The sequence below is a fragment of the Prionailurus viverrinus genome, chromosome C1 (genome assembly GCF_022837055.1).
Source record: "Prionailurus viverrinus isolate Anna chromosome C1, UM_Priviv_1.0, whole genome shotgun sequence".
Classification (NCBI taxonomy): Eukaryota; Metazoa; Chordata; class Mammalia; order Carnivora; family Felidae; genus Prionailurus; species Prionailurus viverrinus.
This window is the reverse complement of record NC_062568.1, coordinates 210730618-210749685: the sequence shown is the minus strand read 5'-3', so window position 1 is coordinate 210749685 and position 19068 is coordinate 210730618. Positions and strand designations below refer to the sequence as shown.

The 19068-nt window shown below is 55.3% G+C and overlaps 1 protein-coding gene across 1 annotated transcript in view; it reads right to left on the bottom strand.

Moving 5' to 3' along the window:
* Positions 1-19068, bottom strand: part of NPHP4 (nephrocystin 4) — a 110159-nt gene that overhangs the window by 62109 nt on the left and 28982 nt on the right. The window contains exons 7-10 of the mRNA XM_047868911.1: positions 18620-18775; positions 7308-7444; positions 5241-5422; positions 4425-4551 (exon numbers count right to left, since the gene is read on the bottom strand). Of these exons, the coding sequence (XP_047724867.1) occupies positions 4425-4551; positions 5241-5422; positions 7308-7444; positions 18620-18775 (602 nt within the window). The remainder of the gene's footprint in view (positions 1-4424; positions 4552-5240; positions 5423-7307; positions 7445-18619; positions 18776-19068) is intronic.

The following is a 19068-nucleotide window of genomic DNA, read 5'->3' as shown; positions in this document are numbered from 1 at the left end:
CTTGAACAGACATCCTCCAACAAAAATACAGGCCCACAAGCATGTGAGAAGATATCTGTTCAGCATCACTGACCATCAGGAAAATGCAAATCAAAACCACAGAGAGACACCACCTCATGAAAACTATGAGTGCTGGTGAGGGTGTGGTGAAACCAGAGCCCTCAAGCACTGTTGCACTGTCCGCGGGGAACGTAACGTGGTGCAACCGACGTGGAAAAGTGTAGGGGTTCCTCAAAAAATTAAAAGTAGAATTTCCACACACTTCAGTAATTCTGCTTCTGGGTATACACCCAAAGGAATTGAAAGGAGGGTAGGGTCTCGAAGAGACACAGGTATTCCCATGTTCATATTAGCATTATTCACAATGTCTAAAACGGAGTAGCCACCCAGGCCCCTCAACAGATGGCTGGATCAGTAAAATGTGGGATAGCCATCCTTCAGCCGTAAGAGGGAAGGAAATTCTCCAACACACAGCAACATGGATGAGCCGTGAGGACATTATGCTGAGTGAAGGAGACCAGTCACGAAGTACAAATACTGAACGATTCCACATACGTGAGGTCCCCAGGGTTGTCAAAGTCATAAAGACAGAAAGCATATGGTGGTGCCCGGGGCTGGAGAGTGGGGCCAAGGAGGAGATAGTACTTCCTGGGGCCGGGGTTTCAGCTTTACAAGAGGTGAAGGGTTCTGGGGATGGATGGGGGTGACCACTGCCCAAGAGTGTGAACATGCTTAATGCCACCAAACCACAGCACTTAAAACCAGTGAAGATGGCCAAGTTTCTGTTGTGTATTTTTACTACAAGAGAAAAAAGACATTAAAAAATAAAAGTCAGAATACCACTAAACTGTACACTTTAAAATTCTTTTAGGCCTTGTGAATTTCTCAATGAAATATTTTTTAAAAAGACAAACCAAACAAACAATTTTCAAAAGATAAGTGAGTGGATATCTTTCTTAAAGCCCCGAGGGAAACCCAACATTCAGGACAAAACAGAAGAGCCAGCAGCAGATCCCCTCATTCATTGCTCCCCCCTCCCACACAGGGCGCACTCGGCGGGCGCCCCTCCCTGCCCCCCCCCCACACGCACAGTGGGCACTCTGGGCAGATGGAGGGCAGAGGCCCAGGTTGAGCAGGTGGAGGTGTGGCTACGCCATATGGAGGGCGCCATGGTGACGCTGGGACACCCGGCTCGCTGCAAGGGACGAGCCAGATTATCCTGAAACATTTCCAGGAAACCCTCAAGACGCCTCTATTTCCAAGTTCTACAAGTGCAAATTCACATTTCAGGATAAATCAAGGCATGATTCGCACACGCCCGATACAGATCGTCAAAATGTTCGGCTCTGAGGAATCCCAGGCACCTGGCAAGCACCCAGATCTTTGTTACAGGGACTTGTCTTGTCCAGAGAATACCAGCAAACACGTAAATAACAGACCAGCTCACCTTCCCCTTCTAGACATCCGGGAGGTATTCTGCCATGTGACTCCAAAAAGAAGGGCTGTTTTGATCCCTGGCAGCCCGTGGGGGCTGGCACTTCTGACATAAAAACGCAGCAGAGGACCTTGGGCCCGATTGTTTTTACGGCTGCCTTCGTTCTGTGTCTGTCTCTCAGGCCCCGGGAAGTCTGCTTTCTCGGCAAACGCTGATGGAGCCCACACTCCCGCAGCTGCCAGCGTTCCAAAATGCGCCGCCCCGTGCGGGCACACTGTCCCCACGCACTCAAATTCCCGGGAAGGAAGCTGTCTGGTGGGAACAAGTACCCCTCCGGCTCTTCGCCGCCAGCCCAAGACAAACCACCCAGGCTTCAGCTGTGCTGGCTAAACACAAGATGCGAAAGCCCCACAGCGGACCGCCACCAAGGGGCGTGTCTTCTCAAAACCGTTTCTCTAGTTTGTTTTTAGTGACCGAACAAAACACTCAGGACCAAAAACTTCTCTCAGACACAGGTGACGACTGGGTGTAAGCTGGACACACTCCAGCCCGGATGGTGTCTCCCCATCCGGATAAACCAGGTAAGAGTGACCCGTCTCACAAAGGGCCTCAGGAGACTGAGGCCCGTAGCTCCCGGTCCAAAGCGGGAGGAGTAACGGAACACGGGGTTAAGGGACGCGGCCAGGCCATCCTGACAACAGGTCGCAGCACGAAAGGCAGCATCCGTGAGGGAGACGACCATGGCTGCCCCAGTCGTGCAGGAAGACCCGCTTCAGAAACCGTTTTCCAAAGAAAAGTACAGTTAGCTTTCTGGCTCTGCCAGTTCCGATTCAGGAAAGGAGGCGAAGAATGTGCACGCGGGCTGCCTGGGCATCGATCGGGTGATACTGGGGAAACCCGCATTAGGCGTTTAGGCGTGTCGACGGTTTTGCAGCGGTGTTTTTAAGCCCCACCGTTAGGAGACACGTACCGAACCGTTCAGAGAGGCAGCGATGGGCTGTCTGGAACCTACGCGTCTGGCCGTGAGCAGGTAACTTCTGGGTCCACCACAGGCTTCTCTCTGCCATCGTATTTGAAATCTTCCACAACGAAAGGGTTAAAGGAAGAAAAGAAACGTACGTGCCACGACGTTCACAGAATGAAAGCAGATTGTGACTGGATTTTGCTTGAAAATAAATCAAAACGGACTGTGGGAGTCAGTCCAGACAGCAGAGGGCAGCGCACACAGGTGTAACACCACTGGGCCACCCGGTTCGTTTCACTGTTCGCCGTCTGCCTCAGTTCGTGTCTGAAGCATCCGCCATACGAAGCTCTAACTCAGGGAAGGAAGGGGAGACCTACAGGTGGAAGGCAAGTGAAGAGTGTGCCCCACGACGGCCCAGAGAGGGTCCCAGGGCGAGCTGGCTGCGGCCTGTCCCCACCCCCCCGCTCCCACCCCACACCCCACCACCTGCCACGGGTTAAGCATTTCCATGAAGAGTTAACAAAATAATAAAGTGTCACGTGAGACACATCCCTTTCTGCTTAGGTGCTCTGTAATCACAAGCAAATCAACACTGTATGCGACACCGTATGTCACATCATTACGTGGTATGACCACAGTCAACATTCTGGCGGGACACCATCTACGTAAATGGGACACAGAGGGCGCCGCGTCTCCCACCGCCACCCACGTCCTCCCAAGGGCAGCTCTGGGGTTCCAGCCCCAGAAGGCCCTCCCTCCCCGCAGAGCCCCCCGACCCAGGCCCAGGATGCCCACCCCAGGCAGCCAGGCACGCTCACACACGGCTGCATCTTAGATACAGTTCCTGGTAATAAATAAAGAAAAGCAACCTGGGAAGGACACAGCGTGACCGTGTGTCCAGCTACAATCACTACACCCGCCTCCAGATTTGCTCACCTGATCAGGACCCGCGATTATGCTGATCTGAGGTGTGGATGGCAGAGAGGTCAGCTCACTGCTGCCAGAGAACATGAGAAGATACAACCGCCCCTCCGCTCAGCACCCCGCTCCCCTTCCTAAGGCGCACCCCGGGGCCGTGCTCAGTCCCGCTCCTCACACCGGCCACCATGGAAGGTACCCGGTCATCCTGGTTTTGTTTTCGACCTACTTGTTAAATTGATAACTTGCTTTTTCAAACGGAAACCGGAATCTTAAGTGTGGCATGACCTGGGTTTTCCAAAGAATCGACCTCCATGATGTAAATGATGTCTACATGCTATACCGTGACCTCTGAATAAGGCAGGGGTGTGGGTACCGACCCCCACATGGTCAAAAACCTGCGTGGAACTTTTGACTCTCCAAAAACATAAGTGCCAAAAGCCTACAGCTGACCAAAAGCCTTACCAATAACAGAAACAGTCGATTAACACATGTTTTGTATGGGTACGTATCATATGCTGTATTCTTACAGTAAAATCGGCTGGAGAAAAAAAAATGTCATTAAGAAAATCGTAACAAAAAACAGAAAATCTTAAGAAAAAAATACACTTACAGTACTCGACTGTATTTACCAAAAAACACCTGTTAGAAGTGGATCCTGTGTTGCTCAAGGGTCAACCGTATTTCTTCCAACTGAACCCTACAAATCCTTGCTCTTAGTTATGAGATAAGCACATTATCAAGTCACTGTAAGACATTTATCACTTGTCCAGATTCAAGCTTTACTACACTTAATATCATATGAAAAATACATTAAGATGAACTCAGTTTCCAAAATAAGTATCAATCTGGTAATTGTGAATTAACGCTGTGGTCATGCCCACCTGTTGCACTCTTTATCACCACCGGCTGGCAGAGCATCCTATCACCACAGAGATGGGAAATGACAGTGACAAAGCGATCACTAGGGAGAAGTGTTTTCTAGGCTCACAATCGCGATCCACACCTGTCACCCACACTGCTAATATTACGCTGCTCTTAACAGAAACAACATTAGTGGCGACTTTGTTGACTCTTGGGGCACGGAGCCCAGGGCCGGGTTCTCACCTTGCCGTCTGCCCCTGAAGGGCTGTTGAACACGTACTCCAGCTGAAAGACGATGGCGAACGCAGGGTGACGGACCAGCTCACGAAGTCGGAGGCGGCTTCTCAAAACTAGAGCCTGGTTTCCAGAGCTGGGTCAAGAACAGGGCAGAGGCACGTCAGGCTGTGCCCCGCTGCCTTGCACCCACCTGGGCGCCGGGCACTGCTGGTGCAGAGTCCCCCCCTCCCAGCAAGGCCACTGGGCTCTTCTGTGTGTCCGGCCCCCAAGGCAGTTCCCAAATCAGAGCCTCTTCAGGTGCCTCAGTCAACACCTAAACAACAATTTCCAAATTGCCAGAGCGTATGTGAGGAGGATGGAACGGTACGGCCGGGTCTCCAGGGAGGCTCATCCTCCAGGGCGCCCGCCTCTGCCCGGATTCCCACACGGCACTCCTCGGAGAGGTCTCAGGTTCTGACCTGGGAGGCACAGGACTCAACGGGATGCAGACCGTCCTGCCTGCTGGTTCTCCATCATGGGAGAAATGGATCACAGGCACAGCTGGGGGAAAGCGTGCCAGGGTCTCCTCAGACCCTAAGCAGCCATAGCGGGAGGCATCTCTAATAGCACAAATCAGGATTTTCCCAAGCTTATAACACTGAGGTCTGCTCCTGATGGGTACAAGTCACCAAGAAAAAACAAAGTCAGCCAGGAAGAACCCCAGGCGGGCGGTGCACACTTCTCGTGCAAAAACAAATTGCATTTCGCTCTGATCCCGGGTTACATGCACACTCATACCTCCTACCTCCGCAGGGCCAGACCTCACGTCCCCGGGGAGAATACCTGGCCTTTGAAGAAGAGCCAACTTTCCTGCTGAAACTGGCAGAGCGCGTCAAGGCCACGTCCATCTCGGGCACCAGCACCACGACCTGCGGCCTCTGCACGAAGCCCAGACCGTTGTGCACACCCACGCACAGGCGCCGCTCCAGGATCTCCAGCGTGCCGCCGTCCCGCGGAATGCCCTCCTAGGAAAGCACGCAGGAGACAGAGTAAATCCCTGCGCGGGCGGGCAGAAGCTCCCGGGGGAGGGGCAAGCAGAGAGAAGAACGTTCAACAGAAGTTGCAGGAGTTTGCAGATCAGATGGTGCTGAGTGAACAGGAGTCCAAGCAAATGACAGGCAAATGAGGCCATCGGAACTACTGGCCCTAGGCCATTTTCTAGGTAGTTGCAGCTTTTCTCACAAGGACAGCCTTCTGGGAGCAATGCACCCCGACACCACCTCCCCAAAGATGCCCGAATCGTTGAACTCTTGCTCAGGCTTCCATGGCGGAGCTCAATTGTCAAGGCGCACCAAACAAGCAAGCAGGGACCCAGGCCCCAGGGTGCAGGAGCCCACCGCCCCCGAGGCGCCTCCGCCCTCCCCGACACTCAGACACCGGAGACTTGGGCACAGGGGGCAGCAGGAACAGGGAGCATGTTTACGTGGGAAGTCATAAACCAATAAACATGGACTCTGCCCCAAAGTGATCGCTGGATATTAAAGTGTTTCATCTTAACAAAAAATGTACAGGCACTTTAACAAATGAGCAAGGATAGTCCTCCAGGCTATTACTGTTTATTAAATTGTGTGATCGTTGCAGAACGGTCCCTGAATTTTCAAGTTTTCTTCACTGCCCATTAATCAAGCTGAACAGACCTAAACTCAGCCTATGAGTAATGAAAATAAAGCGATGGAGGTAAGAGACCAGCTACCAGTTGGGTAGGAACAAAAATACAAAGCAGTAAACCACATAAGAAAGTGATTTTTATGGGAACACATAGAATTCAATGCTGATGCTCCTAAAGCAGCTCTCCCCTCACGCAATCCACTCTGAGCAGCAAGAACACAGTGGGAACCACAGCAAGAAAATGTGCGCTGCTATGGTTCCACCCTGTTCTCTGCTTGCGTTTCCGTGTCATACGACACATCACAGGGAGCTGCCTTTTCGAGAACGGGTAGTGAGCACAGAGTCCGTCTCACCCGTGCGTGCCGTACTGCCACAGAGTGCCAGGGGGGCACCCGCTGGTGGCATCACCCACCGTCACGGCACGTGAAGACTGAAGGTCTGTGACGGGACGGCACGGTGTGACGCACCTCGGCTGCAGCGGCGAACCAGCCAAGTCCCTGTCCTCCAGGTGCAAATACCCCACCGAGGGGACGACGACAGAGGAGCGGACAGGTAAGGAGACCGGGTGCTCTCGGGGAGGGCCAGGCACCCGGAGAAATGAGCCAGGGGGCGGGAGGGCCGCGGCCTCAGCGGCACGCTCAGGTGGCCGGTCAGGACAGCTGGGTTCACACAGAGACCTGAAGCCTGAGAGGAGCCACGTGAGGGTCTGGACACAGAATGTCCAGGAACGTGAGCTACGTGTCTAAAGGTCACCGTAGGGACGAGCTATGGCCCGTGACTGCCCGGAGTTTATGGGAATGTGTCACACAGGCAGGCGGAACTGGACACTGTGAGAGGAAGCCCCGTTCACAGAACGCGGCTCCACTGGGATAAAATGACAGATTTCTAGTCTTCTCCTTGGAATGAGCCAAGAATCTCGAAAACGGCCTTTGTAAGTGCAGAATGTTTTACTGGTTTCCCTATGCTCATTTGGAGGTTTAATTTATTTTTAAATGAAGACTGTTTTAAGATATAACAAAACCAACGTTAGCAGCTTACGGTAACAACACCTTTGTCACACCGAAGTTAAGACGACAGGCTAGATGTCCCTCTTCAGCCACAAAGAGGGAGCACACGGGACCGTGTCATCAGGGGCTGAGCCATCCACCCTGGTGGCATCAGAGGCCGGCAGCACCCCCGTCTCTGCCCTGCCCTGCCCGCGTCTCTGCTGATCAGATGAAGTTCCCTGATGGAAGACAGTACCTCCCGGAAGCGATCACTGACGAGGAGTTCCAGAAGCTCTTCCTCAAATTTCTCCAGGGAAGGATAGAGCGTGAAGAACAAATCATCCAAGTCCCACGTGACAGACTTCTGAAGGCGAGGCTTTCGGAGGGCGTCCCCTGAAAACAATGAGGGGGCTCGTGTAGAGTATCCGCGGGGAGGCCACGAGGGGGTCCAGGGCTCTCCCCCACTGAGGGCCAGCCCGCGGTGCCCGCCCTCCGGGCAGAGGAGAGACCACGGGCACGGCACTCAGACCGAATCAGAACCCACCTCCGTTCACACGGAGACACCAAGCTGATTCAACAAACCCAGATTTCATTTACGGCCCGATTTCTCCCTCCACCCTCCTCCAGACACACGTTTGATAATTCAGCAATCCAAAGAACGCAGACTACAGAATGCAGGCTAACATCTGTTCCTTTCGGTTTGGTTTCCCTTTGTCACTGACTTCCTCTCTAGCGAGAACCCAGCCAACGATGCCGTTTCTTATTTTTGTACATTTACCTTGAACCATTTGGAAACATGCAGAAATACTCACGAGCACATTAAGGCAACAAGCAAAAACACTGTCTGGGCTGGCACCACCAGGCAAGAGCCCCCGTCCTGGTCGGGAAGCAGCCCCAGACTAGGAGCTCCGTGAGGACAGAAGGGGACGGTGGATCCTGGCATCTAGCTCGGTGCCCGGCTCAGAACAGGTGCATAAACCCTCGGCCTCAAGGGGCGCAGTCAGATCTGTGCAGAGCCCTGCCCTCTGGGCTGTGGCGCAAAGACCAGGGCAGCAGGACAAAGGCCAAGCCCACTGCTTCCCCACGAGCCCACAGCCCAGGCTCTGGCACCATGGCCCCAATCCCTGCATTCGATCTTCCTGCCCTGCCGCCCTCTTTGTCTCTTCCCGAGCTTCTACAAGCAAGAATTAAGGTGCAAAGTCAGACTTTCAGAGCCGATTCCGAAGTCAGAGAACGAAAACAATCGATGTGAGACTGGCGGAGGAGAGCGCAGTGAGATCCCCCCGACGTCCTGCAGAAGGTCAATCAGCACAGCCAGAGGGACCCCGTCGTTGCCCCCGCGTGTACCAAGACCCTTAAAAATATCCACAGCCACCTTCGGCCTCGGTGATTCCACTTTTTCATCCTATTCAGCAAAATTAATCAAATGTAGAAGCAAAGCTTTATGTGCGAGAATACTCATGAAACCTGATTTATAACAGAAAAAAAATAAGAAACTACCTAGCACTCACTAGCGGGTAAACTACTGTGTGTCCATTTAAAATGAGAATGAACTCATATCGCCAAGGAGGACTTAATGACTGAAAAGCAATCATAGCATCGTAGGTGAAAATAATCCACATAAAATTGTGCATTAGACCCTTTAGTGCCAGTTATAGTTAAAAATCTATGCACGTACAAGGACACAGATACCTGGGGGCAGTAATCGCAGATTATTCCATTTCCTTCTTTATGGTTTTTCTATACCTTCCCCGTCACAAACACGCATCAGATTTGATGCTTCTGAGAAATTTTCTGCATTCCTTTGTAACTTAAAAAGGAGCCTCTGAAGCTGGTCGGTTGATGAGTCAGAACCCATTAAAAGTGCAGGTATAATTACTCACAATGGCCAGAAGGTAAAAATAACCCAGTGTCCAACAGCAGATGAACGGATGAGAAAAACATGGTCAACCCACACGTGGAATATTCTCCAGCCTTCAGAGGGAAGGAAATTCTGACACGCGGATGACCCTTGAAGATGTTATGCTAAATGAAATAAGACAGTCACAAAAAGGGCGAATCCTGGGTGATTCCAGTCACGCGAAGTACCAGAAACAGTCAAAGTCAGAGACAGAACGCAGAAGGGTGGGCGCCAGGGGCTAGGGGGTGGGGGTGGAGAGTGTAGACAAGGAAGTTCTGGCCGTGGGTGGTGGGGGTGGGTACACGGCAACGTGAATGTACTTAATGCCACAAAAGTGCACGTTTTAAGCTGCTCACGTGGCAAATCTCATGCCATATCGACTTTCCCACAATTTTTCTTTAGAGTCCGACCTTTCTCGAAATGGTCCAGCAAGTGTCTGAGGCACATCCTGAATGGAGACCTTCCGTCAGAGGAGGAAGAACCGCATGTTTGCACAGCCTGGCCCCGAGGAGCAGAAACCACAGCCCCAGGGCCTCCCCCCACACAGGCCGACGGGCCACACGGGATTGCTCACGCAGGATTTCACAGAAGACGAGGCAGGGAGGCCACAGCCCTCCGGAGGCACAGAAAGGAGGAGCCGGGACCGATCCCTGGCCAGTCGGACCCGGGCAGGTGGCGCAGGTGAACGAGCAGAGCACCGGCGGCGACGCAGACCGGGAAGCGAGCACGCGGACGCAGCAGGAAGTTGAGGAAAGGGAGGACAAACGTAAAAGCGAGTCTGTTACCTCGTTCTTTTTATAGGCTCCACGCTTCCCGTCAAGTAGAGAGCAAGGGCACGTTAGTCACTCGCCCACACGGTGGGCAAATAGGCTCAGTCCTCTAGCGGCCCTGGTGGCACCCTCAGCACACGGCCAGCGCCCTTCTCCCACAGTCACCAGAAGGAACACGTTGCCCACACACGCGTGCTGCCTCGGAGCACAAGCAACTCCTTCGCGGGTCACCAAACAATCCCTCCGCTCTTGACTGTGGCTGAACTGTCGGCCAACACAGCTGGCCAGAGACAGGGGCCAGTCTTGAGGGCTCCAAGGGGGCACAGTGGCCCTCAAGCTCCCGGTGAGACCCCCCCACTACTGGCCTTAATGCAGTGGGACCACTTCCCCCTGCCCCCGACCTGGGCTCTGGTCACTGGCCCGAGGCACCCTGGGGTGGGGGGACAACCAGCTGTGCCCAGCGCCCTCCCGCCTGATGATCCTGTGCCAGCAATGGAGAAGGGCGCCGTCACCCTGCACGACACGGCCCGCGGGCAGGGAGGAAGGGAGCAGCCACACCGCACGACACAGCCTGCCGGTCACCTTCTAGGTGCGGAGAATAACATGCCCTCGGTGCCCGCCTCTCCCAAGTGCTAAGCCTTGTTTCTGCAGAAACGCAAAGGGGAAGCCCCGGGGCCCGCCCACCACGACCCGCTTCTCCCCGAGCTACTCCTGGGCAGCCCCCGGGCCACAGGTCCTTCCGGGGTTCCAAAAGCACCACTGACCGTGGAAAGACAGCCCACTGTCTGCAGGCTGCAACCAAACGCAAAACCTTGGCCCAGGACCAGGGGCATCACGGCCAGGACAGAGCCACGCGTGCAGTGGTCGCTCAGAGCACGACAGCCAAGCGGCTCGGCAGGAAGGCAGAAGTACAGGAGGCAGCAGAGAGCAGGAGACAGAAGAACAGGGTGGAGAGGCACACCGGCAGCGACACAACAGCTCCAGGGCCCAACGTAACACCGCGACGGCGACAACAGACCAAGGACAGGCCGGCCACCAGCAGGCCACCAGCAGGCGCGGAGCCACATCCGAGACGCAGCAGACGGGGACGGGCTGGGCCCTGCGAAGCACAGGGGACGGTCACCAAACCAGGGCCCGTCAGCAGGAAGAGGACAGGCTGGCGGCGGGGTCTCCATTTCCCTGGGCCGACGCCACCGCCCGCCGGGGAGGGCTCGTGCGTCTTCCCGGCAGTCAGAATGAACTGTGCGCCTCCTGGAACCAGGGAGGGTAGCGGGGAGGTTACGTGCGCTCCGGGGCTTGGGGCCCGGGTGTGAACCCCAGTTCTAATCCTCAGCCTCCTCAGCTGCGAAAGCAAGGTGACAGCGCCCACCGCGGGACGGCGCTGCGGGGACCGAGCTAATACGTCAACGCTGTGCCCTGGAGAGGAGCCACGAGCTCGGAGTCACGGGCTCCCGGGAAAGGGCGCACACACATGTGTACGTATCTCCCAGACTGTCATCTTAAAGCCTCAGCACGGCTCATCCCGGGAAGAGTCTATTCTCTTTATCTTACAAAGGCAAACGGGACTTGGACAGCTAAGTGACTGGCCCGAGGCCACCCCACTCACAGGAACGTGCATGAGGGAGACTCAAATACTCAAGCTGCTGAGCACACATCCACGAAGGGCCAGGCAAGTACCGTGAGGACTTCAGGGAACAAGTGGATTCGCAAATGCAGAATCCGTGAGTAAGCAGGGCGGGGAGTGCTGGGAGCAGTGGACTCAGGCAGAACTTGGGGCGCTGGCTGAAGCCAGCCCTTGCAGAGACGGGCCGGCAGCACAGACGGACGGACAGACTCACGCTGTGTGCTGCCGCCACGGCCCATCCCGCGGTGAACCCGCTCCCCCTCGCCAATCGCCCACGTACGTAAACTGAAATGAACTAAATCGGTGGGGGGCGCGGGCCATTTCCCAGACAGATCTCCCCTGGGATGAGTCCTTCTGGTACCACAGCTCTGGGGGTGACAGCGCGGCAGCGGGGGCGAGCCCCGGGTGTTAGGAAGGGGGCAGGGCCCAGCGCTTCTGGAAAGGGCCCGGTCCGGCAGGAAGCAGGCTCTGCACAGCCTCCCCATGACAAGAGCCATCAGCACCAACAAGAAGAGCCATGACCCGGGGCGCCTGGGTGGCTCAGTCGGTTGAGTGTCCAACTTCGACTCAGATCACGATCTCACAGTTCATGAGTTCAAGCCCCGTGTCAGGCTCTGTGCTGACAGCTCAGAGCCTGGAGCCTGATTCAGATTCTGTGCCTCCCTCACACTGCCCCTCCCCCGCTCATGCTCACTCGCTCTCTCTCTCTCTCTCTCTCTCTCAAAAATATATAAACATTAAAAATAAATTAAAAAAAAATAATAAGACCCATGACCCTGGTCTCATAGTGAGGAAGAGCGTCCCAGGCACAGAATGGGGGGAGGAGGGAGGAAGGACACCTCTTCCATCAGGACACCAGGCTGAAGAGCCGTATCTGCACTGGCCACATAGAACCTTCTAGAGCCTGAAGGACCCGGGAGGCAGGGCTGGCTGGCATCCGGCAAGCTGTCCCCAGGCCATGTCTTGTGAAAGGCACAGGCTCCAGAGAAGGGCTCTCAGCAAAGCAGGCCTCCCCGGATGCTGTACCACAGAAGGCAGCCCCAGGGCGGCCACAGCAGAGGACAGTGCCCCATGGAGAAAGAACAAGAGGTCCTGGGCTGAGCCCTTTCCAAGTCCTTGGCACTGGGCTCCACCAGCCCGGTCATCTGCTCCCAAAGGCATCTCCGGGACAGGTCCCAAGAATGTCCCCCATTTTATGGAGAAAACGCAGCAGCAGAGACTGGGAGAGGTTAGGAAACTCAGGGCTCACCCCGCGGCCAGGAGTGGAGCCACGCTCACCAAGGTCTGTCGGCCCCACTGGACGGCTCCAACACCACCGTCCGTATGTACTTGCTCAGTGCCCCACCCACCTCAGCGGCCAGGATGGATGGAGCCTCGGCAGAGCTGACCTCCCCAGGGGGCAGCTCTTGGCCCTCATGCTCTGTAACTGGGCCTAGCTTTCATGTGTCTGTTGCCAAGCCTTTGGGTACAAATCTATTTCCCCAAAATAGCACTGCTCCTATGGGAAACAGACCCATTTCCCTCAGGGATTCCCACGCACGCACTGCCGAGAAAATGGGGGTTACAGGTGCTGAACAAGCAAGAATTCCCTCCTAGTGACATCCTTTGGGGAGGTGCTCGGAAACACCCCCAGGTGCCCAAGGAGCTCCCCACGAGGTCCCAACAGGGTCCACAACCTCCCGGGGACACAGCTCTCCTGGAAGGATACTGGATTCATCAGAACGCACCCTACCACACGAACAGCGTTGCAAGAGAGGCAACGGGAAGAAAGGAGGCTGAGGCGTGGCGCTTCTACAACACCTGCTGCCTCCGATGGCCGTGGTGAGGCGTGGGGTCTGCCCCTGCTGAAATCCACCCAAGACATGAGCACTCCACTAAGAGGCGCGCGCCGTGCCCTCACCCCTGCTCAGGGCCTGTGCACACAGATGCACCCAGTGAGCCTTCCTGAATCCCAGACAAACCAGAGCATCGGTGGCCAGAAAAGGTATAAAGGTGCACACCACACTGGGGGCAGTGGTTTTCTCTGGGGCGGTTCCCTGGGGACTGAGGCTGGAAGGAAGACTACCTTTGTCGTGTTAAAACTGGAGCTCACACAGGGCAGGAGCCTGCTCTGCTGGCACCGCCCCTGCCCACCCGCACCCCGCGCTCACATGGGGCAATCCAGAAGCCGAATCCCCTCCTCACAAGGATCTAAGTGGTCTGGGAGCCTGGGAGAAGAACCCCGCAGCCACTGAGGTGCCTGGATGCCGTCTGCTGAAACGCACCATCAGCAGGTCAGGGGGCGGTGCATCCCTAAGGAGCACCTCAGGGCATTCCTGAGTGGGGACACCAACCAGAGCGGGCCACCATGTGGCAGGCGAGGGAGGGTCCGCGGGAAAAGGCCGCTTGCGGGGCATGTCTACAGGAGCGGACACGCAGGAGGGCGGGGCAGGGCCTTCCCAGTACAGAGCGGCCACTCAGTGAAACCAAAGGAAGGGACGAAGGAGGAAGGCAGTGAGGAAGGAAAGGTGGGAGGCAGATCACCAAAGCGGGTGTTCAGAGCGGATAAAGGGGTCAGAGAGCCACTGGTCTGCGGGTCAGGGAGGACGAAGGCTCACTGTGAGGACGGCCGTGGGGGACGCGCACGCAACAGGGACACCTCAGCGGCAGTCTTCCTCGGCCTCCCTGCCACGCACACATTCCCGGGACTCACGGCATCCAGACCACCTCTGTGACCTCCACACAGGTCTCCCCGGAGGCCCCGCCCCCCCCAGCCCAGATGCCGCCGCCCCACCCCCTGCCCAGATGCCGCCGAGTCACAGCTCACTCCCACTGAGCCCCTGGCAGAAGTCCATGGTCAAGTGCTCTGCTCCAGACACTGCCGTGGTGGCAGCTGGCTGGGTGTGGGGGGAGCGGGAGGCCCTCCGCTTTCCTCCAGCTAGAAGCACCATGGGACGTGGGCCCAGGACCCCCACACCTCCCTGAGCACCTGGCGAGGAAGCCTCACTCAGGACTCCGTTCCGTCCTGGCGTGGGCCCGTGGCCTTCGGGCCCAGTTCTAGAAAACGGGCTTCCCGCTTACATTGATGACCAGCTTCCACTGCACTCAGCCACTTTATGCAAAGCTCTGCATCTGCTCCAGGGCCGGATGAGCGACCCGAGCCCTCTCCCAAACCCATCTCCAGAGACCACCTCCCACGCCAAGAGAGGAAGCCGCACGGCACTGGGCCCGTGACCGGCTCACAGCTCTGCGGCCACGAGAGCAGGCCAAAGAACCCCAGGGCAGAGACTCGCTCGAAGCCAGGGTGTGGGGGCTCTCCTTGCAAGCGTCAGCTTTCAGGGGCACGTGAACAGTCACCCTGGTGCTGATGCGGCTGTCCAGGCCTGTCACACAGAAGCAAGGGAAAGGTCAGAACCAAGCAAAGAACAGAAGACAGAGCGAGGGAGGCTGCATGGATTTCCTAGTTGCAGAGAAGACACGACAGACCGACAGCACCTGCTAATCTGCACAGATTCTGAAAGCGCCCCTCGAAGGGAAGGCCTGCCTTTCTTCCGGGGAGTGACAAGGAGCCACCAGAACAACCACAATTAAGACCTGTCATTTCCAGTCCCTCCCAGGCTGAAAACCACTCTTCAAAAGTCAGTCCTCACACAAAGCGGGGAGTCAAACTAGGGAAATGGGGAGAAGGTCGCTGACTGTGTCGCCATATCCTGGTCGTGACGTCGTGCGACAATTTGGGGCAAACTGGGCAAAGGACACACGGACTCTCCCTGCATTATTTGTTAAAACCACATGTGAATCTGGAATGACCTCAATAAAAATTTCCGTTAAACAAGTCTCAATCCTCCTGTACTGTGGCATTTCCCAAGCAAACAAATATCCACGTCCCCCCATGACAGCAAAATAAAGTCAGACCCGCTGCAAACTGCACGTGAATTCCACCACGGAAGCCGGTCCCAGTCCCTGCCTTGGCCCTTTCGGGGTGACAAAACGTCACCCAGCAAAGAAACCCTTTTCCAAGACTGAGTCACAAAAGCCCAGAAGACCCTGGGCAGGATTTATAACACAGACTGTAACCGCTGTCAGGACGCAAGCTGAGGGTTGCAAGGCCGTGAGCTAGATTTTCAACCTGGCATCCTGCATGTGAGGCAAAGGCTGAGCACAACGGGTTTCCTTTCTCAGAGTCTCAGGTGGTCACTGGGGGCCTTGGTGAGAAGCTGCATTCTGGTCCTTTCTCCCCGAGAAGGGGGAATGTGCCTGCCTGCCCACCCAAGCATATTCAGGCTCCACTCCACAGTCCCTGGTCATTGGTTTTTTTTTTATTTTTTAAATTTTTTTAATGTTATTTATTTTTGACAGAGAGAGAGAGAGACAGCATGAGCAGGAGGGGCAGAGAGAGAGAGAGAGAGAGACAGAATCCGAAGCAGGCTCCAGGCTCCGAGCTGTCGGCACAGAGCCCAACGCGGGGCTCGAACTCACAGACTGGGAGATCATGACCTGAGCCGAAGTTGGACGCTCCACCAACTGAGCCACCCAGGCACCCCATCCTGGTCATTGGTTTTTAAATATGACACAGAGGCGCCCGGGGGGCTCAGTTGGGTAAGCATCAGACTCTCGATCTCAGGTCAGGTCATGGCCTCAGGGTCACAAGATCGAGCCCTGTGGCTCGAGATTGGACTCTGTGCTGACAGCGTGGAGACTGCTTAGGACTCTCTCTCTCTCCCTCTCTCTGTCCCTCCCTCACTCACTTGTGTACAAGCGCTCTCTCTCTCTCTCAAAATAAATAAATTTTTAAGAAAACAACAACCTAGGGGCGCCTGGGTGGCGCAGTCGGTTAGGCGTCCGACTTCAGCCAGGTCACGATCTCACGGTCCGGGAGTTCGAGCCCCGCGTCAGGCTCTGGGCTGATGGCTCAGAGCCTGGAGCCTGTTGCCGATTCTGTGTCTCCCTCTCTCTCTGCCCCTCCCCTGTTCATGCTCTGTCTCTCTCTGTCCCAAAAATAAATAAACGTTGAAAAAAAAAAAAGAAAAAAAAAAAAAAAAGAAAACAACAACCTAAACTGTCATCAGTTTTGCAATTTCACAGGCACCGCCTGCATCCCGTAAGTGCCCCAGTGACCAGCTGGCTGCCCACACGAAGGGGGCAAATGGGAAGCCACTGGGGTTCAGATCCCTTCAGAAGACACGACCTTGGAGGACTCTGTAGCGGCCCCCCGACCCCTCGGACTGCCACGAGATACTGAGAACAGACCTGGGGCCGTCGGAGCTGCCCTCTTGCCCCAGCTGTAGTGACACAGACACAGGCCCCTGATGAGCTGTGGGTATTGCCAGGTTTTCCCTGCAGCTCTGCTGACACCCGCTGGCGAGTCTCAAAGTGATGGAGCCGCCTCGGGCCCCGACGAAAGGCTGCTTTCCCAGAACCCCAGGTCGGGTAAGACTTACATAAGGGACTCTACGGCAGGTGTGCACCTAGGTTCTTGACATCAGCACACGGCACAGCGGCACTTACAGGGCCCTCCGTGACCGACGGGGCCAGGGTCTCCAAGCAGATGCAGGTTGTCACGTTGCTTTCAATCTCGACAGCAGAGACCCTGTGGCATTTTCTCTGTCTCCCTGTCTGTCCCCTCCTCCCTCTCGAGGGGACACAAGAGGATTACAGAGGGCGGTAAGACTTCCCATATGGGGCTGGGGGGTGGGGGGCTGAAGCTCAGTGAGCCACGGCAGACCCAAAGCCGGGACCAGTCCTAGGACTTGCTTCTGTTCATAGTTAATTTATCATTTTTCACGCACCGTTATCTCTTCTCAGGAAAAACAGTGACCTCGTGATGAGATGACCCCCACGGACCCATCCAAGAAACTCATGAACTCAGATAACAACGTCTGCATCCCAGCACGGACCAGAATACCAAGCCACGTGCAGGGACACCGTTAACTGGAAACATTCTCATACTGGAGCTGAACTACACCTTTTCTTTGGGTTCTTGAGAGTCGCTGTCAAAACTCGGCACATCACAACTCACACTCACGCCCCATCCTGCTCTCCCTGGGCCAGAACAAGGAGCCAGACCACCCAGGACAAGAGGTTCCGCCATGCGGGCGGGAAAGAACTGGGGTGGTCCCTTCTCCTGGATTCCTCACGCAGCCGGACTAAAAGCCCCTGGAAGTACCCAGAAGGAGCATAAGGCCCAGGTCAAGGCCCGTCAGCAGGACCCCAGAGCAGAGCACATCTCTGCAGTGATCTCCGAGGCATGAACGGGTTGTCCCAAATCCACCGCTGGAGAACCTACTTCTAAATCACGCCAAGACGGAGTCCTGAGGCTTCCACGTGGATTCCAGCATTCAAAGATTACCAAGCCACCGCACACCACGTTCATAACAGCATTAGGCACAACAGCCAAAAGGTGGAACGACCCAGGTGTCCATCCAAAGGTAAATGGATGAACACAACGTGGCCCATCTGTGCAATGGAATATTATTCAGCCTTAAAAAGGGAAGGAAATCCCAAAATGTGATTCAACACGATGACCCTTGAGGACACGATGCCAAGCGAAATAAGCTGGTCACAGAAGTGGAATCCTGATGATTCCACTTCTAGAAGACCTTAGAGGAGTCAAATTCAGGGACAGAAAGAACGGTGGTGGCCAGGGGCTGGGGGAAGGGATATGGGGAGTGTGTATTTAGTGGGGACAGGGCTTCAGGTTGGGCCGATGAGAAGGTTCTGGATGTGGATGGTGGTGGTGGCGGCTGCACAACCACGAGAATGTGCTTAACACTACCGAACTGCACACTTGAAGAGGGTCAGAATAGTAAATTCTGTGTCGTGTCTATTTCACCACAATTTAAAAGTAATTAATAATCGAGCCACGGACAGGGGCGTCCAGGAAGGCCCAGAGATCTAGCAAGTGGTTTTCCTGACCTTGGTCATAAAGATGTGAACTATCTGTCTTACGAAAGCGTTTCCCCAGGAAAGAAAACAGAAGTGATTTGAGGGACACGAGACACTGCTCAGAAGGGATGACAGGCAGACAGGGCATTGCCCCTCCCTCCTCCTCCCTCTCATCCCCTCCTTCCCCTCCCCTCTCTCCCTCCCCTCCCTGTCCTTCCCCCTCGCCCCACATCACCACCTCCCCCTCCCCCCTCCCCCCTTCCCTCTCCCACCACCACCTCTACCAGGCCACTTGCTGAGGGTGCCTAGCCACACCCAGACCCCTCTGTAGAGCCCAATTCCTATGAGGTCTAGCCATCAGCCGTCAATAATACAGACACACCAAAGGGAGAGAGACGAGCAGCCCTTACCCTTTTCTCCGTGAGCGGGAAGGAGGCCAGGAATGTGCTGCAGACCAGACACCAGAAGGTTCTCGGGAAGAAGATGGAACACGGGCTCCAGGAGTGGGTGTGGCCTCAGCATGTACTGCAGGCTGCAGCTCTCCATGAGGGTCATATGCTTGTTTTCTGGGGGAGAAAACACCCATGTGACAGCTGTGACCAAAGGCCCTTTGGGTCAAACCAGTCGATAAACTGAGCATCTAAGAAAGAAACACCACAAGCAGGAAACACATTTTTCCACGAAGGCAGGGGAAATGCTCTGTTCAGCCTAAAAAGCAAAAAGAATTGATCCTTAAGAACTCTCTGGTGAAACTACAAACACACATACCTGCTTTTTTTTTTTTAAATGTTTGTTTATTTCTGAGAAAGACCATGCATGCCACAAGCAGGCAGAAAAGGGGGTCAGAGGATCAGAAGCG